A 25885-nucleotide genomic window follows, 5' to 3' on the forward strand; every position below is an offset into this window, starting at 1 on the left:
GTCCCTATTTTAGAACAGGGCAGCTGGAGACATTAACAGGCTTGGCTACTGCTCAGCAGAGTCCATATCAGCCCTGGGGAGCTCCTGATCCTTGTCACTGCTTCAGATCAGGTTCCATGTCTCCATTTCAGCCTCGCTGCTGAGCTCAGGCACCCAAAGAGATGGATATTAGCCCATGAAATCCACATCCTGAGGGATTTGGCAGGGAGGAGGGTTAGTACAGATGAAAGTAAAAAAAAACCCAATGACACAGGAGCCCAATCCTCATTTCCCTGGCTGCTGGGCCAGCCACAGCCACGGTGGCTCACATGTGTCCTACGGCAAGAGAGGCACAAGGCTGGAGGCACCCACCAGGGCCAGTGGCCTGTTGAGAGCATTTCGTAGAAGCTTAGCCTTATCTGGAGCAAAAGAACAAAGGCAGAAGGACTTTGGCGCAAGACCACAGAAATAATAAATGCTGACCTGTGCAAACTTCCACGGTGAGTAACAAATCCAAGCAAAAGTGATGAAGGAGAGGCAGGCGATGAAGTACCAAGAGCATCCACCACGGCAGGATGGCAAGGGCCCAGCCCCACTGGGTGAGGTTTGTTGCATACGTGCTGATTTGTGCCCCCTCCACACCTTGTATCACCAGCAGAGGAGAGTTCAAAGGCAGATCCCCTGGTACTACGCACTCTCCGGCTGTAGAAAGGCTCATGAAAATGAAATGTGAGGTTTGGGGAAAATGTGGGTCCCTCCCACACACCCCATGAAGCGCGCGCGCACACACACGCGCACACACACACGCTCATCGACCAGGGCAGGGGGAAGCAGCGTCCCTCGCTTCGCTCTTCCCATGCTGCCGGGCATCAGCTGGCCAGCAGCCTGTGCCCTCGGTCACGGGTGTCCCCTCTTCTGCCTCTCCTGCCACTCCCGTCTCAAGGTCGCAATCTCCTGGCCGTACCAGTTGTGCAGCTTGGAGAAGCAGGCCGTCTCCGGTGACACTGGGCTCTCCGGCATGGCTGGTGAGAGCCCGGCTGCTGGGGACCCCGCTGTGCTGCTGGCAGCCGAGCGCCGGCGCGGAGGCAGGGGCGGGGGCTTCGCGTGCCCCCCATCATGGTCAGGGCAGGCAGCGCCCCCAAGGATGTCATCGCCACCACCACCCCAGGTGGAGTAACCATTCTCCAGGATGGTGGGCTTCTCCGGTAGAGGCAGCAAGGCAGGGTTGGAGAGGTGCCTTTTCCTGCCAGAGGAGGAGGACCTTCGTGGAGACTTGCGGCAAGCAGCCAAGCTCTTGCTCGCCTCCTCCAGCTGCTTCTCCAGCTCCTTCACCACCAGCCGCATGTAGTCGAAGCTGGCTCGCGAGAGCGCCTTCACCCAGGCCTCCATGGCAGCATGCCCATCAGCCACCAGCACATAAGCTCTGGCGCCGGCGTCATCAAAACGGATGGCAAAAGCAAACTCCTCGGCGGCCTCACACAGCTCCACGGTGCAGCCCTCCAGCACCACCAGCCCCATGGGCTCCCGGCTGTCTCGCTCCTCAAAGTAGAAGAGGAGGTTGCCCTTGAGGACGAACCAGCGGCGCTGGTAGGAGGTGGCGTGGTGGTGGTGGGCATGGTGGTGGTGCCGTTCCACTCGCTTGCGGAGGAAGCCAGTATGGTCGGCAGGCGAGTCGCAGGTGGCATAGTGGGCCACACTCCTCTCGTTCAGCTTCATCGCCCCACCTAGGAGAAGAGAAAGAGATGGGGAAGAGGTCAGTCTGTGGTGAGGAGCATCTCACCTGCCGCACTGAGAGAAGCCTGACCTTACCCTGAGCCAGCTGTGGGGAAAAGCAGCCCCGACTCCAGCAGGTAGCGCTGCCGTCCGGCATCTCACCCGGCAACTACCGCTGCAAATGGTGGGCTAGCTTCTTGCTGCTGCAGGCAGGAGGTCATCATCACCAGAGCCCCACCACCAAGACACCCACCTTCTCCAGGGACGACGACACCGCTGCTTTGTTTCCTACTTCAAGAGCGACCTACTTTGCTAGTTTTTTATGGGGCACATCAAAGAAATTTGCCTTTGTGCCTGCAAGGCATTCATTTTGCTCTCTCCTCTATTGCAGAGGAAGATAAGGAGGGCATTTTCAGACCTAAGGGCTCTGGGACCTCCATTTGAGCACCCTCCCTGCTCCCCATCTCCATGCAGGACCATCCATCCCCACCAGCCCTCCCCACAGCAGCATTCCCACCCCCGGCAGGCTCACTGGCCCTGGGGTTCGAGGTTCATACCGGCTGTGCAGATCAGAACACAACCCTTTGCTGTCTTTCTTGGGTGGGTGGCTCCCTCGCCGAGGGCCTCCAAAGCTTCAGCGTGCCGAGCCCCATCCCTGGTTGGAGGAAAGGCGACGGAGAGGGAGTCACAAACCAGAACATCTTGGTACTGAAAAGGCAAAGAGCTGCAGTGCTACCTCCCCAGAAATCCAGGGCCCCCAGTGCACCGATGGTGGGTGGCTCTGAAAATTGGATGGTGAAACCGGGGGCATTTGCACTGGCTTCAAAGCCTGAGCCCCAGCCCAGATCACAGCACTGCTCCTGAGGGCTTGGATTTCTGCTCTTGTTGTTTTTATTTTGCTTTCATTAAAAAAAAATAGAGCTTTTGCAGAAGATTGTCACTGCACCATCCATGGAAGACCCGTGGCAGGCAGCTTGGTGAGCCAGTGGGTCCCAAGAAGGCCGCAGCAAGCACAGCCTTGGTGCCTCTATAACTGCAAACAGATGTCCAAGTGCTAAAACTCCACATAACGAAATATGCAGAGAGCAAACCATAGCTCCCACTCGCCAGCCAGATCCAGGGAGAGGGAGGGGATTCTGCTGTTCCCCAGGGGTGCTTTGCCTTCCATGCAGCGCCCTGAGGGATCTCCAGCTTTGCACACCCAGACTTGGGGTGGTCCAGGATGTATGGGGAAGTCTAGGACAGCTTGGGATGGTCCAGGATGGATGGTGAGGTCCACGACAGCTTGGGGTGGTCCAGGATGGATGGGGTGGCCCAGGACAAATGGGGTGGTCCAGGATGGTTGGAGTGGTCTGGGATGGATGGGGTGGCCCGGGACAGTTTAGGGCGGTCCAGGATAGATGGGGGTGGTCTAGGATGGATGTATTGGTCTGGGATAGATGGTGTGGTCCAGGACAGAATCATAGAATCACCAGGTTGGAAAAGAGCCCCAGGATCATCGAGTCCAACCATTCCCATCAATCACTAAACCATGACCCTCAGCACCTCATCCACCCATCCCTTAAACACCTCCAGGGAAGGTGACTCAACCCCCTCCCTGGGCAGCCTCTGCCAGTGCCCAATGACCCTTTCCGTGAATTTTTCTTCCTAATATCCAGCCTGAACCTCCCCTGGTGGAGCTTGAGGCCATTCCCCCTTGTCCTGTCCCCTGTCACTTGGGAGAAGAGGCCAGCTCCCTCCTCTCCACAACCTCCTTTCAGGTAGTTGTAGAGAGCAATGAGGTCTCCCCTCAGCCTCCTCTTCTCCAAAATGGACCACCAGAATGGGTGGCCCAGGACAGAAGGGGTGGCCCAAGGCAGCTTGGGGTGGCCCAGGACAGCAGGGGTGTCCCCGAAGAGCCCCTTGGTGTGATCGCGTCCGTGTGTCCGCCCACCCCCCCCCTCCCCGCTCACCTCGGGCCCTTCCTGCTCGGCGGCTCCGCGGGGGCGGGTCCTGGTTCCCGGGGCCGCCCCGGGGGGGGCGGGACGGGCTGCGGCCGGGAGGGGCTCCCGGGCCGGGGTCGTGGAGGGGGGCGGGGGATGCTCCGAGGATCCACCCAGACCGGACCCGGAGCTGCGGGGATTCGCACAGCATCGGCTGGAGCCAGCCCGGAGCCGCGGGGAGGATCCCAGGGCTGGGGTTGTGAGAATGAATTGATCGGTTTTGCTGCGGCTGGTTTGTAGGTTTAATTATCTCATCATATAAATCTGCCTTGTATCGAGAGATAATATGCAGACAATCTCCAGACACGGATAAATAACCTGAAAGAATAAACACTCTCTTGGAGTTGCAAGAATTCATTGATATGCTTAGTTGTCTACCAAGATGTCTTTATCAATGACCTGGATGAAGGCATCGAGTGCACCCTCAGCAAGTCTGTGGATGACACTAAGCTGAGTGGAAGTGTCGATCTGCTGGAGGGTCGGGAGGCTCTGCAAAGGGATCTGAACAGGCTGGACCGCTGGGCAGAGTCCAATGGCATGAGGTTTAACAAGGCCAAATGCCGGGTCCTGCACTTGGGGCACAACAACCCTGTGCAGAGCTACAGACTAGGAGAAGTCTGTCTAGAAAGCTGCCTGGAGGAGAGGGACCTGGGGGTGTTGGTTGACAGCGACTGAACATGAGCCAGCAGTGTGCCCAGGGGGCCAAGAAGGCCAATGGCATCTTGGCTTGTATCAGAAACGGCGTGACCAGCAGGTCCAGGGAGGTTATTCTCCCTCTGTACTCGGCACTGGTGAGACCGCTCCTCGAATCCTGTGTTCAGTTCTGGGCCCCTCACCACAAGAAGGATGTTGAGGCTCTGGAGCGAGTCCAGAGAAGAGTAACCAAGCTGGTGAGGGGGCTGGAGAACAGGCCTTATGAGGAGCGGCTGAGGGAACTGGGGGTGTTTAGCCTGGAGAAGAGGAGGCTGAGGGGAGACCTCATTGCTCTCTACAACTACCTGAGAGGAGGTTGTGGAGAGGAGGGAGCTGGCCTCTTCTCCCAAGTGACAGGGGACAGGACAAGAGGGAACGGCCTCAAGCTCCGCCAGGGGAGGTTTAGGCTGGACATTAGAAAATAAATTTTCACAGAAAGAGTCATTGGGCACTGGCAGAGGCTGCCCAGGGAGGTGGTTGAGTCACCTTCCCTGGAGGTGTTTAAGGCACGGGTGGATGAGGTGCTGAGGGGCATGGTTTAGTGATTGATGGGAATGGTTGAACTCGATGATACTGGGGGTCTTTTCCAACCTTGTAATTCTCTCTCTCTCTCTCTTGCTAATCAGCAACCCTCTACCGACAAGCCCCCTTCCCACATTCGGGCTTAGAGAAATATGTTGCTTTAGCGCCGCCACGTGACCCGCTCTGTCACGTGACCCGCTCTGTCACGTGACCGGCGCGCGGCGATGGCGGCGGGGGTGATGGCGGCGGCGCTGCTGGCGCTGCTGCCGGCTCTGAGCGCGGCGCTGGAGAACGGCCTGGCCCGCACCCCGCCGATGGGCTGGCTGGCCTGGGAGCGGTTCCGCTGCAACGTGGACTGCGGCGGGGACCCCCGGAACTGCATCAGGTCGGAGCGGCAGCGGAATGGGGCGGGAGGAGCCGGTCCGTGGGCGCTGCCCCTGCCCGAGGGGCCCCGCCGGGATCCGGGGCGGGTCGGCGGCCCCGGGACGAGCCCTGGGGCGGGGGGGATCCCGGGCACCTCGGGGTGGGGCTGCAGGAGGGGCGGCATCGCCGAGCGAAACGGGAGCCCGGGGGACCCTTCAGTACGCTCTGCTGAGATCAGTAAATGGGACACGGACAGGGGTGAAACGGGAGCCCAGGGACCCCCCTGTACGCTTCCCGGCACTGGGATTGGTGAATGGAGTTAACTCCAGCTGGAGGCCGGTCACAAGTGGTGTCCCCAGGGCTCCGTGCTGGGTCCAGCCCTGTTCAATGTCTTTATCAATGACCTGGATGAAGGCATCGAGTGCACCCTTAGCAAGTTTGCGGACGACACTAAGCTGGGTGGAAGTGTGGATCTGCTGGAGGGTAGGGAGGCTCTGCAAAGGGATCTGAACAGGCTGGACCGCTGGGCTGAGACCAATGGGATGAGGTTTAACAAGGCCAAATGCCGGGTCCTGCAGTTCAAGCATAACAAGGAGAAGTCTGGCTGGAAAGCTGCCTGGAGAAGGACCTGGGGGTGTTGGTTGACAGCGACTGAACATGAGCCAGCAGTGTGCCCAGGTGGCCAAGAAGGCCAATGGCATCTTGGCTTGTATCAGACACGGTGTGACCAGCAGGTCCAGGGAGGTTATTCTCCCTCTGTACTCGGCACTGGTGAGACTGCACCTCAAATCCTGTGTTCAGTTCTGGGCCCCTCACCACAGGAAGGATGTTGAGGCTCTGGAGCGAGTCCAGACAAGAGCAATGAAGCTGGTGAAGGGGCTGGAGAACAGGTCTTACGAGGAGCGGCTGAGGGAGCTGTGGTTGTTTAGCCTGGAGAAGAGGAGGCTGAGGGGAGACCTCATTGCTCTCTACAACTACCTGAAAGGAACTCTTAGAGAGGTGGGGGTTGGTCTCTTCTCCCAAGTGACAGGGGACAGGACAAGGGGGAATGGCCTCAAGCTGCACCAGGGGAGGGTCAGGCTGGATATCAGGAAAGATTTTTTCAGAGAAAGGGTCATTGGGCACTGGCAGAGGCTGCCCAGGGAGGTGGTTGAGTCACCATCCCTGGAGGTGTTTAAAAGACGGGTAGACAAGGTGCTCAAGGACATAGTTTAATGGCAGACAGGAATGGTTGGACCTGATGATCTAAGAGTTTTTTTCCAACCTAGTGATTCTTTGATTCTATGAATGGGACAAGGACCGGGGTGAAAGGGGAGCCCTGGGGACCCTCCTGTGTGGCCCAGGCCAGCCCTATGGCGACCAACCCCCCCGAGCCCTTCTCAGCCCTGCAGTGCTGCTGGCTGCCTGCAGCCAGTGGGGCACAGAAGTCACAGGGGCTCAGCCTGCCATGTCCCTGTTCCCCTGACCCACAGCGAGACACTCTTCTTCGAGATGGCAGACCGCCTGGCGGAGGACGGCTGGAGGGAGCTGGGCTACAAGTACATCAACATCGATGACTGCTGGTCAGCCAAGCAGCGGGATGCAGAGGGACGGCTGATTCCTGACCCCAAGAGGTTTCCCAGCGGGATCAAGGCTCTGGCTGACTACGTGAGTGCCCGGTGGGGATGGTGTGTGTGGGTCTTTGTGTCCCCGTGCCACCATGGCGGGAGGGGATGGAGGAGCCTGGTCTCTGGGCGGTACCTCAGGCCTCTGCCTTGTCCCTGCCTTGCAGCTGTCCTCTCCTCTCCTCACAGGTCCATGCTCGGGGCCTGAAACTGGGTATTTACAGCGACCTGGGCACCCTCACTTGCGGGGGCTACCCGGGCACCACGCTGGACCTTGTGGAGCGGGACGCCCAGACCTTTGCAGAGTGGGGTGTGGACATGCTGAAGCTGGATGGGTGCTTCTCATCAGCAGAGGAGCAGGCTGAGGGTAAAGGTTCCCCAGCTGGTTGGTGTTTCTTCCCCTTGCTGCTTTGTTCAAGGTAGCTGGACATCTGCAGAAATGCTTGGCTGGTTTTGGTTCTTCCCTCACATCTCTTGTTGCAGCGCTTGGGCACAGAGGAGGGAGTTTGGGTGCCCTGAGTAAGACAGGAGGCCAGGCTGGCCTGGGGTCCCCCTGGCTGGGTGGGGTGCAGGCTGCTGCCGGTCATCTCCTCCACCACTTGTCATCTTCTCTCCCTAAGGCTATCCACAAATGGCAAAGGCCTTGAACGCCACGGGCCGCCCCATCGTCTACTCCTGCAGCTGGCCAGCCTATCAGGGGGGGCTTCCCCCTAAGGTGAGGTTTTTCCCATCTGGTGACAGTTCCCTGTGTCCCCTGTGCCTTCGGGGAACTCTTGTCGGAGCTGTAGGAGCTTATTGCTCTGTCCCTGGTAGGATGGGGCTGTAGGTCCCTGTAGGGGACGTGGCCGCCCTGCCAGTCATCTGGGGACACTTTGGGTTCCTAACATGGCTGGGTGGTGGGACTTTAGGGGAAGAAGGCGCTGGAGTGTGTCATCTCTGCTCCCCTGTGCTGGTGTGGGGTTGATCCTGGCAGTGTGTTCTTCTGAGACGTGTCCTGTCTGGTTTCAGTTTTTGAAATAGGATGTTTGTCCTAGTAATATTTCTTGAGAATTGAGTGTGCTTGTTTATTTCCTCTTTTACCACCTGAGTCAATCCCAAGCTGCCCTCCTCCTTGCAGCTGCTCATATTTTCCCATGACCTCTGGTTGCTTTGCCAGACATCCTATCACACTGGGATGTGCCCAGTCCTACTGGGATGTGATTCCTCCTTCACTACCTGAGGTTGCCCTTCTCCAGGTCCCTGTGCAAACACCAAACGTCTTCTCGATGCTGCAGCTCGCAACAAATCCGGCTGCTCCTTCTGCTCCCCCTTGCACACCCCATCCTTTCTGCCTCCTGGCTGACCCTGTGCTCCTCTCCAGGTGAACTACACCATCGTGGCAGAGGTCTGCAACCTGTGGCGTAACTATATCGACATCCAGGACTCCTGGGCCAGTGTCCTTTCCATCCTGGACTGGTTCTTTGAAAACCAAGACGTGCTGCAGCCGGTGGCCGGCCCTGGGCATTGGAACGACCCCGACATGGTGCGGCTGGGTGGTGGGTGCGCTGGTGCTGGCTGGGCCTGGGGGATCTCCCGGGATCCCCTTCTAGGGGCAGAGTGAAGGAAGAGCGCCAGGAGCAGGAGCCCTTTTGTTGCAAAGATGCAAAGCTCGTGTTGCCTTTGGCTAAGCTGTGGGAAAACCTGAGGTGGCAAGGAATGCTTCACCGCTCCAGCATACCTGTCGGGTTGTCCAGGTGTCCTTGACCTCTCCTGCACAGCCTAAGGAGGGACAGTGGTGAAGCAAAGGGTGTTGGTGGGTGCACTTGGGCGTGCTGATGGCTCAGCACCTAGCAGGGTGGGATCTCTTGGCAGTGGTGGGCAGCTCCAGGGGAAGCAGTAGTGTAGGTGAGATTTCCCATGGGTGTTCCCTCCCAGCAGGCTGCAGCGTCACTGGGGTGGCAAGCAGGACAAATTTCTAACGCTTTTCTGCCTGTCTCATCTTTTCACCCTCTCCTCTCCAGCTCATCATTGGAAACTTTGGCCTTAGCTACGAGCAGTCACGCTCCCAAATGGCCTTGTGGACAGTGATGGCAGCTCCACTCCTCATGTCCACGGATCTACGCAGCATCTCTCCAAGCGCCAAGGAGATCCTGCAGAATCGCCTGATGATTCAGATCAACCAGGACCCCCTGGGAATCCAGGGGCGCAGGATTGTCAAGGTTTGGGAGAGCAGACAGGAGAAGCACAGGGTGTCACAATAAGGAGGGAGGAGAGGGAGGCGATGCAAGGAAGCAGGAGAGCTGTAGGAACCGGGGACCTGCTGGCATAGCAGTCCTGCAGGGCAAGGTCAGAAGTTATGGGTCAGCGCTGGTCCCAGCAGCTCTGCTTCACCTACCCATTCCCACCCCTAGGAGAAATCCCTCATCGAGGTGTTCCTACGCCCGCTGTCCCAGGGTGCCAGCGCCCTTGTCTTCTTCAGCCGGAGGATAGATATGCCCTTCGTCTACACCACCAGCCTGGCCAAGCTCCACTTCCCTGAGGACACCGTGTACGAGGTGAGCCCCACTGGCACGCTGCATAGCGGGTAGTCCCGCAGCACCTCCGTTCCCCTCTTCCCAGCTCCCTCCTTCGACGCTCTCTGCGTGTTGTGGGGGGAAGGACTCCTGCTCCCTGTCTCCAGGACAAAGGGGAGTCTGCTTGTCAAAGCAAAGCTGCCCGTCACCCTCCAGCTGCCCACAGCTGTGCCCCGTCCCACCACGCCATGTCAGTGACCACAGATTTCACCTCAAGATGAGAGTTCTCTTGGAAGCCCTGGTAGCCATCATCTCTTTCTCTCTTACAGGTACAAGATGTGTACAGCGGGAAGACCATCAGCGGCTTAAAGACAGGAGACAATTTCTCAGTCGTTATTAACCCCTCGGGGGTGGTGATGTGGTATCTCTGTCCCACGGTGCAGCCCTGGCACGCTGTCAGACAGCAAGGTCCTGGTGAGGGTTTCCGCCCCGTCCTCCTGTGACGAGGCTCATCTAGTGGAAGCACGGGGCTGTGCTGGAGTGAGCCGAGACCCCAGGCACGGCTCCTCGCTGCACAAGTGCCTTTTGCCGGCGTGCCCAGCACGGCTGGGGAGCAACCATTCCACTGATGCCAGCTGGATGATGTCCACTCAGTCTGTGTAAAGCAGGAATTCTTCTTACCCACCTCCTAAGGACATGCAGAGTGTAATTCCTCAATGATTGCAAAGCCCTTTGAGATCCTCCTGGAGAAGATGCCATACAAGCAGAGTCCAGCCACTGCTGGAGTTGTCAGCTTTGAGCTGGGTCCTGCTAACTGCTTGAACCAAACCTGGAGAAAGGCTTTGGGTGCTTTATTATCTTCTGAGGTAATGCCCCCGGCGTGATGGCATTAGCCTCAAGGACCAGACCTGATCACTTTCTTTCCTTTGCTATAATCAGCTTCGTTTAGAATAAGGAGCCATCAGTAGGGGCGCACCCTTCATGCATACCCTCCCCGAGGACCAAGAGCTCCTGGAGGCATCGTAGAATGGTTTGGGTTGGAAGGGACCTTAAAGATCATTCAGTTCCTACCCAACCAGGCTGCCCAAAGCCCCATCCAACCTGGCCTTGAACACCTCCAGGGATGGGGCAGCCGCGGCTTCCCTGGGCAACCTGTGCCAGTGCCTCACCGCCCTCATAGTGAAGAAATTCCTCCTTATGTCTAGTCTAAATCTGCCCCTCTCCAGTTTATACCCGTTGCCCCTCATCCTATCACTACAAACCTTTGTAAAAAGCCTGGAGCTGCCAGCTCTATCCTGTTCTTGCTCTAGCAGGAAGTTCCTGCTAAAAGGGAACTCGGGCCCTCCTTGAGCAGGCTGAACGCTCAGAGTTTTTCAGGGAAGGGCTCCTCCTCCCAAGAGCAGCTACAGCTCCAACCCCGGGAGGAGCCTGCACAATAAACAGGGTTTAAAGCCCCTCAAAAGCCTCTAGCTGCTTCATCTTCCTTCAGTGCACATCCTGTGGAGGAGTTTTGGGTGGGACACAGCCTACGCCGACTGCCTCAGAGAGCAGTGCAGTGTTTGTGAGGATTGCCCAGGGAGACAAGCTTAAGCCTCAGATGGGGAAAATAACCATGTTTTAGGTTAGGGGCTGGAGGGTTCCTGGTTATCCACCCACTCTGGTTTCTGCCACAAAAACCAGCTGATTCTGGTTACTTCCAAAACTCTCTGAACGCAGTGGTGAGATACTGACACAGCGCTTGCAGCGCTGACAGGAAGGGATGAGTGCACTTCATGCCAGTATCAGGAGCTGGCTGGTTCTTGGGGAGTGATTGGGACGAATCAATTGCAATAAAGGGGAAGCGGGCTCTCTGTTCCATGTTTATTCAGTGCTGCTACCTCTAGGTACTCCATTAATGAAGGGTTACAGGGTCATTGCCTCAAACATGCTAAGAAATAGGACTGGTTTCCTGTCAGACTGGGCTGATGCAGAGTAGGAAATGACTTTCCAGTAATTAAATCCTGTCCAGCAAGGTAACAACTTCCCTTGGCACAATGGGAAGCAGATTTTACAGCCCACAGTTAAAAGCCATTTTCCTTTACCTCACTGGAAAAAAATTGGCTAGCACGGGGTTACTCTTACAGACCAACCATCCCTGTGGTGGCAAATGTACACAGGAGAGGTGCTACAGACACAGCCCCTGCGAATCCATCCCAGTTCTGGTTCTCTGGGAAAGAGCAAAGGCACAAACCAGCCTTCCAGGCTCCCCAGGCCGCAAGAGGATGAGCCCCACCTTCTTCCCTCCCAGTTACTTGACTCCAGATTCAGCTTAGCCACACAGCAGGGAGAAAGGACAGGCCCCCAGCGGACCCCAGAGACCATCAGCGCCTGTCTGATTCAACAACCAGAAGGTTGTTCCAGCCTTCTGCGCTGCAGGCAAGAATGAAGGTCAACCCAACACACACAACAGTGACCAGGCAGCTAAAGGTATCAATGCTCCTGTATTAAAGTGCAATTCAAAAAGTTACAAACATTCATGGCTGAGTTTTTTTTTAAATAGAGTTATTAGAATATCTCTAACTTGGACTTAAGATGTGTTTATAGATAAGGAGATTTACTTCCCCCCATGCAGAGCTGCTTTAGGAATTCACACTTGCCAAGTTGTGCAAGCCTGACTTCGAGGACAGTCCCAGCACACAGGGAAGGGGGAAAACACTCCTTCCCCTTCACTGTGAAGGTAGGAAGGTTGTAGGAAGAAGTATAACCACCCTGGGGGTAAAAGATCGCAAGGGTCTCCACCAGACTAGAGACTCTTCAGAGCAGGTCAATGGCTCTATGTCCTAAGGAAGGAGGAAAGGCTGAGCAGCCAGGCTCTGCAAGAGAGCTGAGCATTAGCAACATCCACACCAAACAGGGGTTCCCAGCTGGGAGCGCGCCGCACCCCTGAGCAACCCAGCTCCGCTATTATGGCGCCTGCCCTCCCATGCTGCTCTGACGTGGGCGTACGCACATTGGCTGCTGTGGCCCGAGGAAGAGATCACAGCCAGTTCTGCCCTGTGGAGCCAGCACGCAGCACAGGCTGGCTCAGAGGGAGCCAGGGCTGTGGGACTTGTTTCCTGACAGAGCTACTGCCAGGTCATCTTCCTCACGTAGCACATTTTGCTCCAAGGCAAGCAGCCTCCTGTGCACCAATGGACTCCATTACCCTTGAAGAACATCTGCTTGACACAGGATCACTGCACAGACAGGACCTGCTTCTAGGAGAGGGAAAGGAAGACCGATTTGCACACCTGCCAGTATCAGCTCACTGCCCTGCAGCGCACCTTTGTTTGCTTTTCCATTCAACTTCTACAAAGGCAGGCCCAGCCCCTTCCCTCTTGCACAGCCAAATGCTTCGCTGTCTCTTAGTCCAGGGTATGAAACACGCTTCCAGCACGATACAGGATTTCCACAGTCCCATCTCACGCTGAGCTGTGCCAGAATTTAAGGAAATATAACACCTTTCTGGGGCAACCAAGGGTCTATGAAAGGAACCTCATGGCTCTCTATACCTCTCCCCTCAGATTGTGCTCCCTGTGAAAGTCAGAAGTTTGGCATTCCAAGTAATTCTACTCCAAGATCCCAGAGCCTTCATATTTTAGTCCTAGTTTAGTGATGTGGTCTACTGGTGGTTTACGAAGAAGTCCATCTCTTTCCTCAAGCCAATGGCAGAGCAAAAGGTTAGTGCTTCAACTCCATGAGATAAAGCAAATAAGCAGGAAAGTGCTGTTGTTCTGTCTTGTATTGCCACAGACTTAATGTTTAAGGAGGGCAGGTGCCCAGCTGCCCAGCACTACGTATACTGTATAGACACAGAGAGACCTAGAGACACGCTAACCCGAGGGGTAAGAACAGCCAAGTTGTCTTTAGGAAGAGAGAGGGAGGCTAGTTGCAGTTTCCTTCCGTTAGTTGTTCTTCTTATCCTCAGGAGGTGCATAAGGAGGGGGCTGATCCTGGAAGAAGATATAATAAGATTCAACAACCCCATTCATTTTATGGTGAGCTCCTCCCAGGTATTCTCAGGCTTGGCTTACAAGAAATGACTGCTCTTCAGTGAGCTACAGACAGAAGCAGGTGCTGTGGTTTAAGCTGTCATCTCATCACACCATTCCTCTCTAGTAATCAGTTATACTTCAGCAGACACACTGCCTCCCACAATGTTTTTCTAGTGACGGTCCCCTCAAATCCAGGTCTACGGCAAACAGACCATTTCATCTGTTCTAACCACCTTCCTCCCTTCACTCCCAGGGCTTTGTCTCTGTGGATGTCGATACCTCTGCCCCAGCAGATCAGAAGCTGCCGGGCTGAGGGCCAGCTTTGCCACTCCACCAGTTTGCAGCCCCCCCCCAGAGCCACGCGAGGCAGTGAAGGCTACAGGCTGTCACACACCTGTTGCAGGCTACAAGCCTACAAACCAGCTGCCACAGACTGAACAGTAAAGGACCTCCCCATCTCCATACAGCCCCCCAAAAAATTAAAGAGAAATCCATACGCTCTCAATCCTTAAGCGACCTGCTTTTTAACTCTCCCCACTTTCTGGCACAACAGAAGCAGAGCTCTGTGTGTTCTCTGTCCCTGTGCAGATGTGTGATGCCTTTAAGAGTAAGACAAGCACTGAATGGCTGTTACTAGATGAAACTTAAGACTTTCTTCCTCTCCTGACAGAGCATTTAAGAAGCCTTCTTCATGGGACCAACACCCACACCTCCCTCCCAAGAAAACGCATGCGTTCTGTGCACGTTCAATGTGAAGCCATGCTAGACTCTGCTAGGAAAGCAAACCCCTGTCTCTGCTAGTGACAGAAGGGGAGCAGGAACACGCAGATCACAGGCACAGAACTCACCATGGGCATGTACACATTGTGTGGGTTGGCAGGGTTGTAGTATGCACTAGAAGCAGCTTCCATGGCCTTACTGTCCCCTAGAAAAGAGAGGAAAGAAGCCATCTTACATGCCTTAGGCAGTGGCCCAAGCCTCAGAGCCTTCTCCCCAGCAACAGCTCTTTTGAGGAAGCAACAAAGGTCCAAAGAGCCAACAAGCAACTGCAGCAAGCTGGGTTTGGACTCAGAGCAGCTCAGCAAAGCTGCAAGCTGGCTGGCGTTGACTACAAGCTGTGCAATGCAGAGCTGAGTGGTTCCCCACACACTCTGTTATCTCAAACAATAGAACAAGATGACTTTGAGCTCCTGCAACAACAGCAGCTTCCCCAGCCCACACTGTGCCCACGCCACCCACAGCCCAAGCCCCCTTTTGCACCCAGACCCTGGCAGTCCCCCCAGTCCCATTTACCTGGCAGCCCCGGGCCTGCCCAGGCCGAGGGAGCCGAGGGGCCTGCAGGAGAGGGCCCAGAGTAGGGAGGAGGAGGCGGCACGTACACGGGGTTCATATTTGGAAGTGTTGGGTAAATACCTGAAAGACATGATACTGGATTAACACCCTAGACTGCGGAAATGGGACACAGGGGAAGGAAGCTCATGGATCCAGCAGCACATTAGCTCTGGACAAAAGCAGAGAGCTCTGCAGGCTTGGCAGGGATGCAGGCAGCAGGGATTTGACACCTTGCTAATGCCCATCATGCAGGCAGGCATCGATTCTCTGCCAAGCAGCAGCACGATTTACAAACCACATTTTCACCTCCCATCCAGTCTCAACTAGAGAGACAGACGGGTCAATCAGCAGCACCCAACAGACTCTTACAAGGACAAAGATCCTTGATGGAAGCAAAACTACAAGCAAATCTCGCTGTGAATATGTTACAAGACCAAACACACCCTGCCAGTCATCATGACACAACTTCCAAACCTGGAGTCTGGGCGTACGGATATCCCATGGGCTGTGGAGTGGGTCCGTAGGCGTTCATTGGAGGTGGTGCATATGGATATGGTCCATTCGGTGGTGGAGGAGCAGCATAGCCCCCCGGCATAGGGGAATAACCCCCAGGAGCAGGTGGGGCAGGCGCATACCCTCCGGGAACAGGTGGATAGCCATAGCCAGGGTTCTGAAGAGGAACGCCGCTGGAAGCTACAGAGCACATGGTTTGTAAGCTAGACATCCTTTCGTTACAACTAAACGTCCAGAATAAAAGGAAAACAGTCCTGTTCAGGCAGCACCATTTCCCTTCATCTAAATTCACCACATGATCCTGGCATAGTACCGCACTTAGAAAGCATTAGTCTCCTCACTGCAAGTTTCCAGGGTGCTAAAGGAAACCAGCTGCAAAAACACTAGCTATCAGGTACCAGTCCCATCACAGAGCTCCCACTGCTGGAAGAACAGACCACTTTAAAATAAATATCAGTCGGGTGGCTTTTTAAACTTATCAGAAAAAAAAAAAAGTACATTTTCCCTCACCTGAAAGTTTTAAAGTTGTTTTTTTAAAATTTATTTTTCCCCTGCCCCAAAGTGCATGTTAACTTCCCTCGTCTTATTCCGCTATTGTATAACTGAGCTAAGGGCAGGTAAGTGAATCAATTTTTCACCACAGAATCATAGAACAGTTTGGGTTGGAAGGGACCTCAAAGATCATCCAGTTCCAACCCCCCTGCCATGGGCACGGACACCTCCCACCAGACCAGACTGCCCAAGGCCCCATCCAACCTGGCCTTGAACACCTCTAGGGATGGGGCAGCCACAGCTTCCCTGGGCAACCTGTGCCAGTGCCTCACCACCCTCATGGTTAAGAAATTCTTCCTCAAGTCTTGCCTAAATCAGCTCCTCTCCAGTTTGAGCATCACGTACTTCAACTTTGTTCCAGTGGGAATAATGTTCTGTAGAAAAAGGTGGTCTGCCACAGAAGCGCAAACCCCAGAATATTCTAATTACACTAAGCACTAAGATGAAATAAAGACAAAGGAATGGAAGAGGAAACAAAAGTTCCCCTGGAAAGAGAAAAAAATACATTGCTGTGGAAGAGTGTATAGGGTACGCTTCTTCCCCTGAAGTTCAAAAAGGGTGCTGCTCTCTATCTCAGCCAGCCAAGGGGGAACTGCAAGCTCTGAAGATCCCTTACCACTAGAGGCAGCTTTGAACATCAGCTGTCCAAACTCAACGGCTCCTCCACTGTTGAAAGCCAGTTTAAAGGTCCCCTGCCCTTCCCAGCCACCTAGAAAAGAGAGAGAATTAGAATTGAAACAGATTAATAACCTCCTCAGTAGCAGTGAAGACAGCAAGACAGCAAATGCTCCACTTATAGTTGTTTTTCCCTTCTTTGTTTCAAAATTATTGTGTCCTGTTGCGAGAGGGAAAGAATCACAGGATTGCTGTCAGACCCCCAGACTGGTAGCTCAAGAAGATGAGGAATTTATTTCTTTACCCTTTAAAAGATGATCACCACTACAGTTGCGTAGGAGCAGCCTACTCTACATACTAGGTTTTTTTCTGTCCTGAAAGGTTTAAGAGAACCTAATAATGAGCACAGTGTAAGGAAAGAACACTTACTTCACTGAGGATTCTAACTGAAAGCCCTCAAATGAAGTTTTATTGCTACCTCTGTGGACTACAGCTCAGGTTCTGCAATTCATGCTAGGATTCAAATCAAAGGCAACATTTTCAATCTCTTTGACCCACAGAAGCTCAGACAGATTATAAATGCTTAGGCATAACAGCAGTTTCTCAGAAAAACAACCAAGTAGGCAATGATACTGCAAGATAAGGAGAGTGCTTTGTTTTGTAGAGGCTTTCTTTGGAGTTTTCTTCTGCACGCTTTGGTTTTTTTGGTGTTTGTAGAAAAAAAGATGTCACTGAAATAAAAGATTTCATAAAATATGATTTATCTTCCTTGTCTAACAATGAAATTAGTAAAAGCAGAGATAGGCTCTTGGGGACAAAGTAGAAATAAAGTACAGAAATGTAACAAAACATGGAAACATAACATGGATAAAGTCACCCCCTTGGAGATTCACCTCTATTAAACCATGGCCTTAGTATGATTTCAGCCCAAGACAGTGAGCTGACCCACAACCCCTGAGGACCCAATCACCTTAAAGCATTGTTACAAACAGAAAGCAAAAGCCTAAGCTCTCCAGGTGCCATAAAAATGCACAAGAACTATTTCCAGGACTGAAGAGGGAGGAAATTTGAACCAGAAGCCTCCGTTTTTAATTCCTGCTTCTCTTCTGCAATTCCCTCTGTTCAGTCACAAGCGTGACTGTAAGTCTTAGCACAGTTTCGTCAACAAACTGGAAATAAAGCTGGATCAATGATATACAGCAGCACCCTAAATGTACGCAAGTGTAACCCAGCTGGTAAGTGGCTGCTGAGCTCCAGAAAACAAAAGTGATTGGCTGATTCTGTCTATCACCTCCAGTGACTGACTTGGTCACTTACACACCCTTCCAGGGCAAAGACAGGAGAAAACATGCACACGTGGAAGCAGAGTAATCTGGAGATGTTACAGGATTAAACAAAAGTCGTCCAGTGAAAGTCAGTTACTGGCTTTGGGGACAGAAAATTACACAGAAGTAGTGAAGTTCAGAAGACATCAGTCACCTCAGCGGGGCCGCGGTAGCTATACGGCCACAGCCACTCCACTCATCTTCCTTACACAACCAGATGATGTTCAGCAGAAAGGGACTTGAGACACCCGCAAAACGTTCAGTTTACAAAGCACAAGCACATACCTCCTGCCTCAGCCTGAATCTGTCCTTTGATGTAATTGGCAGAGAAAACAGGCTGCTCGATTGAGCATCCTTTCACCAAATAAAACGGCATCATGAAAGACTGCATAGGATCCTTGCCCTTCGACACAAAGATCATCTGCAAGATAGGAGGGAACGCTTCTGAATTACTCGAATTAGACATAAACTGTGGTCACAGAGTTGTAGCTATAGCAGCATCCAAAACCAGGATAACTTAGCTTCCAGTATCAGTATGCATTGTGTTATTTCAGAGCATTAATACTACAGGATCCCAAACAGATTTGATGGCCTGAAGCACATATGCTGCAAAATAACACATCACTTAAAACACACACACACACACACACATTTACAGAGTTTTATTGTTCTGCTTTTTAAGGATAAGCTATGATGGCTTTCAAAGAAGGTAATATCGAATGACACGTTATATAAAATGTATTCTCTTGACATTGACTTCCAGGACTGCATGTGCCTTTCCAGGGAACTGGGATAGAGACACAGGCGAAAACTACCTTATTTCCACCTTCCCTTCTCCTGCCTAGTACTCTCAGTGGTTCCTCCCACAACAAAAATCACTACTTCTATCACCAACTAGGTTTCTGGTCTAAAGTCTCCAAGACCCCTTGAGAAAGAAGCAGCCCTGCTGGTTTCAGACTTACCCTGTAAGGGGTGAGATACAGCATCCCTTTCTTGGTGCCTTTGAAGGCTTCAGGCTTGCCCGTCACGTCGCTGAAAGAGAGCTCCACATCTTTACACTGTTTGAGAACACTACAGGAGGAAATACAATTGGAGAGAAACTCAGCAACAGCTCTAGCACATACACCCATCACAGAGAGAGACGGACAGCACACCAGAAGCTCTGAATATTATCCCAGAAGACTCAGTTCTAATGTGGGCCCTGATGTTTTCCCTGTGCACCAAGAGGGATGATTTAGGTAGTCAAAGACTTCATCCTCCCACCTGTGACAACCCCTGCCCCTGCTCTACAAAGGGAAGCTTTAAATGAGAGTTTCTCCTTCTGTATCCAAAACTATCAGGCTGAGAAATTCCTCTCTGCATGAGAAGAGCCTCAGCCCAAAGCTCAGGTCACAGAAAGGCTTGAGGTGTCTGAAACCATTCCCTTTGTTAAGGGAAATGAGAAAATATGATAAATATACCCATGTAGAACTTAGATCTTATTGATAGTTGATTGTGATAGAGTATTGCATTCAAAATATAAGAAGAGTTGTTGGAAATTAATCTTTATGACAACTACAAGAATCCTGCTCAGTTGTCCCATGTACAGTCCCAGCCCAGAAAAATCAACAGATTGTGTAAGAAATATTAGACTTAGGACACAGGTATTGGATTTTTAGGACCGAAGGTGGAATGTGACTTGTTGAAGCATCGCTCCTGAGAGGGAACCAAAATGAGACAGCGGAGATGAATTATCAAGGTGGACTTTCGAGTTAATGAAGAATAAAGAGCTAGGAGCACATGGAAAAACACCAAGAACCTTTCAAAGAAAATACCTGTTGTATAATGCTATGTAAATATCTGATGATTTTGGGTGAGCCTCTGCTGCTCACTGAGGGGAGGGCCCAACTCTGAGTTGTGAATAAAGCAAGCCTAGAGTTCCCCACTCTCTGGTGAAAATCCTTTAACACCCTTGAAGCCAAGGTATCACCTCAGACCAAGCCTCTCTCTCCAAATCCGTGCTCAAAGCCAGGACCGGCCACAGCACTGAACACAGCACTGCTGTTACACCACACCCGCTGTGCAAACTGAGGAAGCTGCTTCACTAATACCCTCCCTGCTGACCCCACTTCACATGACTTCAGTAATATTTGTAATAAACAGCACCATGCTAAGGAACAAAACAAGAAGCCAGTAATATCAGCAATAAGGTTATTATTGTTGGATATCTATGGGAACATTAGCAAAGTTTGCTAATGACACAAAGCCAGATAAGAACCATGAATGCTGAAGGGTCAGGGGTTTGGAGGTGCCTGGAAAATTAAATATATGTTCAGGAAAAACAAGAGAATCAGCTTGGGAAAGCGTGTCACTGAATCTACAGGGCAGATCCTAAACACAGCACAGAGCAAGAAAATTTGCAGGATAGCAAAAGAGCCTTGCAGCTGACAGCTTGCAGCATGTTACAGTGGCAGAAGAATGTGATTTTATGGTTTGAGAGCACAGAGAAAAAAAACACAAAATCCTAACCCAACACAAGCCTGAAGAGGCTGGATCAAAAGTAATCCTCGTGTATTCCAATCAGCAGACTGCAGAAGTTGGATCAAGGCAGGAGGCAGGAAATTGCAAAATTATTGGGGGAAGGGAGGAATCAGCAGGGCCACCACAGGGGAAAACAACCAAAAGCCCTGCAGTTTCAGGTCATGTGGCCCTTTGGGAAGAGAAAAAAAGTAAAGATGTACCTGAAAAATGCAGCTATCCAAGAAGGAAGACGTTAAAAAAGTCTAGCTTTAATGATCGGGACATTACTTCATTGCTGCACTAGATGCAGATTCTCAGACTGCCTGGGAGGGACAGACAGACAAGGCAGGGGAGCTCTCTCCATTTCCAGGATGCAAAGGGGAAGCATTTATTCTAAGCTAAATAAAACCAGCTCCCCAACAGCTTGGATCTTATCAGAACATTTCCTCAACCACATCCTGCAGCAGTGTTTCATGTCAGTTTGACTCACTGGGAAGAATTTCTTCATAGTCATGTTAATGTTCACTCCTTCTCAGCTCTTCACACAAGCAAATAGCACACAGCCACCACCACTAGGCATAATTAGGCTGCTGGACTGGTTTGCAGCTGCATGCCCATTCAGGGCTGTCACGGGGAGGCCACGCACCCCACAGAGCCGTGCTGCACCCACCTGTGAGTAAGCAACACCTCGAAGAATGGCTTGAGGTCAGGGACAGACAGATCTTTAAATGAGCAAAAGTTCTACGTGTCAGAGGATTTCCCTGACTGAAGCTTTAGCAGTCAGTTATGAACTCAACATTATCACAGAACCACAGAATGCTCTGGGTTGGAAGGGACCACGAATATCATCCGGTCCAACCCCTGCAGGAGCAAGGACATCTTCTACTCAATCAGCTTGCTCAGAGCCCCATCCAACCCAACCTTGAATGCTTCCAGGATTGGGGCATCTGCCACCTCTCCGGGCAACCTGTACCAGTGTCTCACCACCCTCCACGTAAAAACTTTCTTCCTTATGTCCAGTGTAAACTTCTCCTCTTTTAGTGTAAAAACCATGACCCCTTGTCCTGTTGCTACAGGCCTTGCTAAAAAGTTTGTCCCCATCTTTCTTACAGGCCCCCTTTAAGTACTGAATGGCAACAAAAACGTCTCTGCGGAGTCTTCTCTTCTCCAAGCTGAACAACTCCAACCTCTCTCAGCCTCTTTTCATATGGGAGGTGTTCCACGCCTGTGATCATCTCTGTGGCCTCCTCTGGATTCACTCTAATAGATCCATGTCCTTCCTGTGCCAAGGACTCCAGAGCTGGACACAGCACTCCAGATGGGGTCTCAAGAGAGCCCAGCAGGGAGCAGAATCCCCTCCCTCGCCCTGCTGGCCACGCCTTTTGTGATGCAGCCCAGGATACAGTCGGCCTTCTAGACTGTAAGTGCACATTGCCGGCTCACATCCAGCTTTTCATCCATCAGCACCCCAGGTCCTTCACCGTAGGAGCATATTTCTGTTACTGCTTACCAGCTTCAAAGAACTCAGTGATGCTTTACGGGGCCTCTTGTTTCTGTGACTTCTCTAGGCAGAGCCAGAATGCCAGGAGTACTCGACCACAATCTAGGTGATGCCCAAGCCCGTTGAGCTGGTCTGTCGTGCCCCACCTGGGGTAATGGGCACGCATCGAGCAGCAGGCTGGGCTTCCACGGAGACACTCTCCAGCAGCAATGGGAGAGCCTGCTCCACCCAGGCCTTGCCTCCGACAACAGATTTTCCTTCCTTTGAATTCAAGTGACCCAACTTCTACTTTAAGTGGTCTCTGCCTCCCTGATAACATCCCCTAACTGCATGACGTTAAAAAACCACCCAATTCCTTGCCTATTACAGGTGACTGCAGCTCACTTTTCACCCAGGATACCTGATGGAGCAAGACTGTGGACTGCTGAGCTTCAGCTGCAGAGAAGGGGGAGCTGTGTGGGCTCTGGCTGGCCCTGCTCCCGATCCCATCCTTATGCTGCCTTAAGAATCATCCATGGGCAGGGACACCTCCCTCCAGATCAGGCTGCCTAAGGCCCCATCCCAACCTGGCCCTGAACACCTCCAGGGATGGGGCAGCCACAGCTTCCCTGGGCAACCTGTACCAGTGCCTCACCACCTTCACCGTGAAGCATTTCCTCCTAATGTGTAATCTAAATTTTCTCTCTTCCAATATAAAGCCTTTGCCCCTAACCCTATCACTACAAGCCTTTGTAAACAGTCCCTCTCCAGCTATCCTGTAGCCCCTTGCAGGTACTGGAAGGTCGCTATAAGGTCTCCTCGGAGCCTTCTCTTCTCCAGGCTGAACAACACCAACTCTCTCAGCCTGTCCTCGTATGGGAGGTGCTCCAGCCCTCTAGGTGGCCTCCTCTGGACCCGTTCCAACAGCTCCATGTTCTTCTTATGCCGGGGGTGAAGCTGTTTAACTACCACAAACCGCGGCGCGGAGTTTCCCACACGCGGGGGAAGGGCAGGGCTCAGCACCCGGGATGGGCCCGGCCCCGGGGTCGTCCCCAGCAGGGTGAACAGCGGGAAACTCAACGCCACGGCCCCGCAGCGAGGCCGGGGGACACCGAGGAGCCCCTGAGCCCAGCCCCCGACCCAGCCACGGCCCCGGTACCTCTCGGCATTAGGGACGACGACACCACCGGCCTGAGAGTGGTTCCTGTTCAGCGCCATCTTGGCCCGCGAGGCCCCGCCCCCGCGCTGCGGCGTCGGGTCACGTGACGCGCCGCCCCTGGAGACGTTCACGCCCGACAAACCACGCCCCCTTATATAGGCCACGCCCATACGCTGTGACGTCAGGTCACGTGACGCGCCGCATCGAAACACAACGCCCCGATAAGCCACGCCCCTCCACCTAGGCCACGCCCACCGGGTGACTACATCGCCCCCCCGCGAGGCCACGCCCCCCGCGCTGGTGCTTCGTGTCACGTGACGCACAGCCCCCGGGGCGCCGCGCCCCTTCCTGCCAGGCCACGCCCCCTATAAGACCACGCCCGCCTCCCGCCCCTCATGAACATACGCCCCTTGCCAGGCCGCGCCTCAGTATGAGACCACGCCGCCTTTGAGACCCTCCCCCGTGAGGCTCCGCGAATCCTCGTTTCCGTGACACCCCACCCCCTGAGCCCCCACCCCCGCCATATCCACGCCCCTAGCCGGGGCCCGAGAAGCCCCGCCCCTTGGCGGGCCGCGCCCCCCTTGCGAGACCCCGTTTCTATGACGCCTCGCCCCCTCAGGCCACGCCCACGTGACCTCCTCCCACTAGACCACGCCCCCATCCCGTGTTTCCGAGGCGCCCCAGCCCTGAGGCCCCGCCCCTATTCACCCGCCCTCGTTTTGCTAAGCCCCGCCCACTTCCACAGACCACGCCCCCTGCCCCCCGTTGTGCCCCGCCCCTTGAGCCCCGCCCCCGCGTTCTCCCGCCCCTGAGGCCCCGCCCACGAGCCGCCACCCACGTGACTTTCCCGCCTCGGGCATCGCGGCCTTAATGGCCGCGGGGCGGTTTCCCCAGGTGCCCACGTTCCCCGTCTGCCCAGGCCTGGTGGCGGCTCCCAGCCAGACCCAAGGTGGCCAGGAAGTTGCTTCCCAGGCCTCTGCTGTGATGGAGAAGGTGCTGGCAGCACGCCTGAGGCGGCCGCTCCTGCAAGGCGCCTGCTCACGAAGCGTAGTGAAACGTAATTAACTTCATTACACGTGTCCTCACAACGAACGACAAACACTGATGCCCGCACGAAGCACTGCTCGCTCCTCCTGCTCGCTGTCCTCAGCGTGACTGCGCCTGCCGTGGGGTTCGGTACTGTCCTCGCTTCAATGGGATCTGTCCGGTGTAGAAAAGAAAAGGCCTTTGGGATTTGCCATGCGTTGCAAAAGTTTCCTGGGAAATGGCTCACATGGTGAAGAACTCGGGAGTGTCTGAGCGCACCAAGTAGGTACCTAGAGCTGTAGGATGTCCTGAGTTAGAAGGGACCCACAAGGATCATCGAGCCAGACTCTGGTCCCTGCACGGGACAACCCCAGCGTTCACACCCTGTGTCTCTGAGGGCAATGTTCAAATGCTTCTTGAATATTATCAGGCTTGGCGCCACGACTGCTTCCCTGGGGAGAAGTTCTAGTGTTCCAACACCCTCTGCGTGAAGAGCCTTTTCCAAATATCCAACCTAAACCTCCCCTGGCGCTTCTTCCTGCCATTCCCTCGGGTCATGAGAGAGAAGAGCTCAGCACCTGCTCTTCCTCCTCCCCTTGTGAGGAAGCTGTAGATCACAATGAGGTCTCCCCTTGGTCTCCTCCAGGCTGAACAGACCAAGTGACTCCAGCCGCTCCTCATACAACTTCCTCTCTAAACCCTTCACTGACTTCGTGTCCCTCCTCTAGACACTCCAGTAGTTTGATATCCTTTTTATCCTGTGGCCCCCAACACTGCCCACAGTGCGGAGCAGAGCGGGACAGCCGCCTCCCTCAGTTGGCCGAGGCTCTACCCAGCTATGTTCCAGTGATATCTCTGAGGGGAACGTTGGACGTGTTGTGGACATCCTGGCACTCAGCTGGTGGCACACGAGAGCTGGGATCTGTTCAGGCTTTTCCCAGCTTATCCATTAGCAGAGACTTTCCCCCACAGTGTATCCGGCTGTTGCACAACATGGAAAACGTATGATATTTTCTGTTTGTAGACTTTCTGGTAGATAGGCAGACACTGGTAGGATATTTGAATGAACGGATGGCACTGAGGGATACCTGAGCTTGCTTTTCTCAACCAACTTTTATGGATCCTTTAGAAGTAGTCCATGATCCAACAGGAAATTACAGAGCAGAGCTTAAAAACCACCTTATCACAAACAAACAAATGAAAATTCCTAAACCTAAACAGCAAACCACACAGCTTTGTCCTTGTAGTCCATGTTCCATGCAAAGGAAAATCTCTCTCTTCTCTTGGGTGAGGTCTGCTTTGCTTTCAAGAAGTAGAGCAGTGTGGGCTCTCTGCTGTAACCCTTGTTTGGGCCCAAAAGTAATAGAAGTGGCCACGCTGCAGCCCAGGGTGATGCAGCCCAGCGGCAAGAGAGTTCCTCTGGAGCAGTCGTGTGGCCTCCAGAGAGAGCTGTGTGAGAAAACAAGTGCAGGGAACATCTCCACATGCCCCTGCTACAGATGGTGGCTTCGTGCTTCAGTGCGGTGAAGAAGAGGGCCCCAAGGGGGAGAGTCTTTCCTGTTGCACTGAATTTAAAACACTGTCTAGAGACTAGGCAAGAAGGCAAGAGCAGCCACAGCAGAGTAGGCTGAGAAGAAGCTTCCGGCAGCCGGTGATGGTGGGACACATCCACGCTGGGGGAACCTGACCCGGCTGGCTGGTGAAGATAAGTTGGGAGGAAGCCCCACTCTGGGCTGTGGATGGCCAGTGTTGGTGGTGGGATGGGTAGCAGCATTACAGGATGGTTTCTGCAGGGTGCATGGTGCAGCTGGTGGCACCGATGATGAGGCCAAAGAGCCCCGTGCAAGCAGGAGGGCGGTAGCAAGGCTATACGCACACGCTGCGTACAGGATCACTGGAAGCCGTGAACGTGGGGAGTGAAAGGATTGCCAAGGGCTGCTGTGGCCCTCAGGTCCTAGTGATGCTGCGAATGGCTAATTTGTGTGGACATGTAGCAACAAAAGTGAAGAGACCTTTGCTTTGC

At 53.6% G+C, this 25885-nt stretch overlaps 3 protein-coding genes across 3 annotated transcripts; 1 reads left to right on the top strand and 2 right to left on the bottom strand.

Annotated features, from left to right (window-relative positions):
• Positions 1-3699, bottom strand: PHETA2 (PH domain containing endocytic trafficking adaptor 2). Its single transcript, XM_069855116.1, has 3 exons — positions 3645-3699; positions 2250-2347; positions 1-1703 (listed from the first exon to the last, which is right to left on the bottom strand). Exon 3 carries the CDS (start codon positions 1693-1695, stop codon positions 877-879), a length of 819 nt encoding a protein of 272 aa, XP_069711217.1. The 5' UTR covers positions 1696-1703; positions 2250-2347; positions 3645-3699; the 3' UTR covers positions 1-876.
• Positions 3700-5096: 1397 nt separating this feature from the next.
• NAGA (alpha-N-acetylgalactosaminidase) lies at positions 5097-9851 on the top strand. The gene is made up of 8 exons (XM_069854837.1): positions 5097-5274; positions 6725-6899; positions 7046-7223; positions 7477-7571; positions 8217-8378; positions 8857-9054; positions 9247-9390; positions 9678-9851. Exons 1-8 carry the CDS (start codon positions 5114-5116, stop codon positions 9849-9851), a joined length of 1287 nt encoding a protein of 428 aa, XP_069710938.1. The 5' UTR covers positions 5097-5113.
• A 1958-nt stretch (positions 9852-11809) lies between these two features.
• Positions 11810-22917, bottom strand: WBP2NL (WBP2 N-terminal like). The gene is made up of 8 exons (XM_069854977.1): positions 22837-22917; positions 18661-18769; positions 17984-18119; positions 16375-16467; positions 15168-15386; positions 14655-14774; positions 14210-14286; positions 11810-13319 (listed from the first exon to the last, which is right to left on the bottom strand). The coding sequence occupies exons 1-8, from the start codon at positions 22893-22895 to the stop codon at positions 13272-13274; spliced, it is 861 nt and encodes a 286-aa protein (XP_069711078.1). The 5' UTR covers positions 22896-22917; the 3' UTR covers positions 11810-13271.
• Positions 22918-25885: the final 2968 nt, after the last annotated feature.

The sequence above is a fragment of the Phaenicophaeus curvirostris genome, chromosome 1 (assembly GCF_032191515.1).
Source record: "Phaenicophaeus curvirostris isolate KB17595 chromosome 1, BPBGC_Pcur_1.0, whole genome shotgun sequence".
Classification (NCBI taxonomy): Eukaryota; Metazoa; Chordata; class Aves; order Cuculiformes; family Cuculidae; genus Phaenicophaeus; species Phaenicophaeus curvirostris.

Excerpts from the sequence above, each read along its gene's own strand:
- WBP2NL (XM_069854977.1), bottom strand. The coding sequence starts at position 22,895 with ATGGCGCTGAACAGGAACCACTCTCAGGCCGGTGGTGTCGTCGTCCCT. Across the intron at positions 18,120-18,660 it reads TGTATCTCACCCCTTACAGG|ATGATCTTTGTGTCGAAGGG; the intron begins GTAAGTCTGAAA and ends CCTATCTTGCAG. Across the intron at positions 14,287-14,654 it reads GGCAGGCCCGGGGCTGCCAG|GGGACAGTAAGGCCATGGAA; the intron begins GTAAATGGGACT and ends TCTCTTTTCTAG.
- PHETA2 (XM_069855116.1), bottom strand. The coding sequence starts at position 1,695 with ATGAAGCTGAACGAGAGGAGTGTGGCCCACTATGCCACCTGCGACTCG.
- NAGA (XM_069854837.1), top strand. The coding sequence starts at position 5,114 with ATGGCGGCGGGGGTGATGGCGGCGGCGCTGCTGGCGCTGCTGCCGGCT. Across the intron at positions 8,379-8,856 it reads ATTGGAACGACCCCGACATG|CTCATCATTGGAAACTTTGG; the intron begins GTGCGGCTGGGT and ends TCTCCTCTCCAG. Across the intron at positions 9,391-9,677 it reads CTGAGGACACCGTGTACGAG|GTACAAGATGTGTACAGCGG; the intron begins GTGAGCCCCACT and ends TCTCTCTTACAG.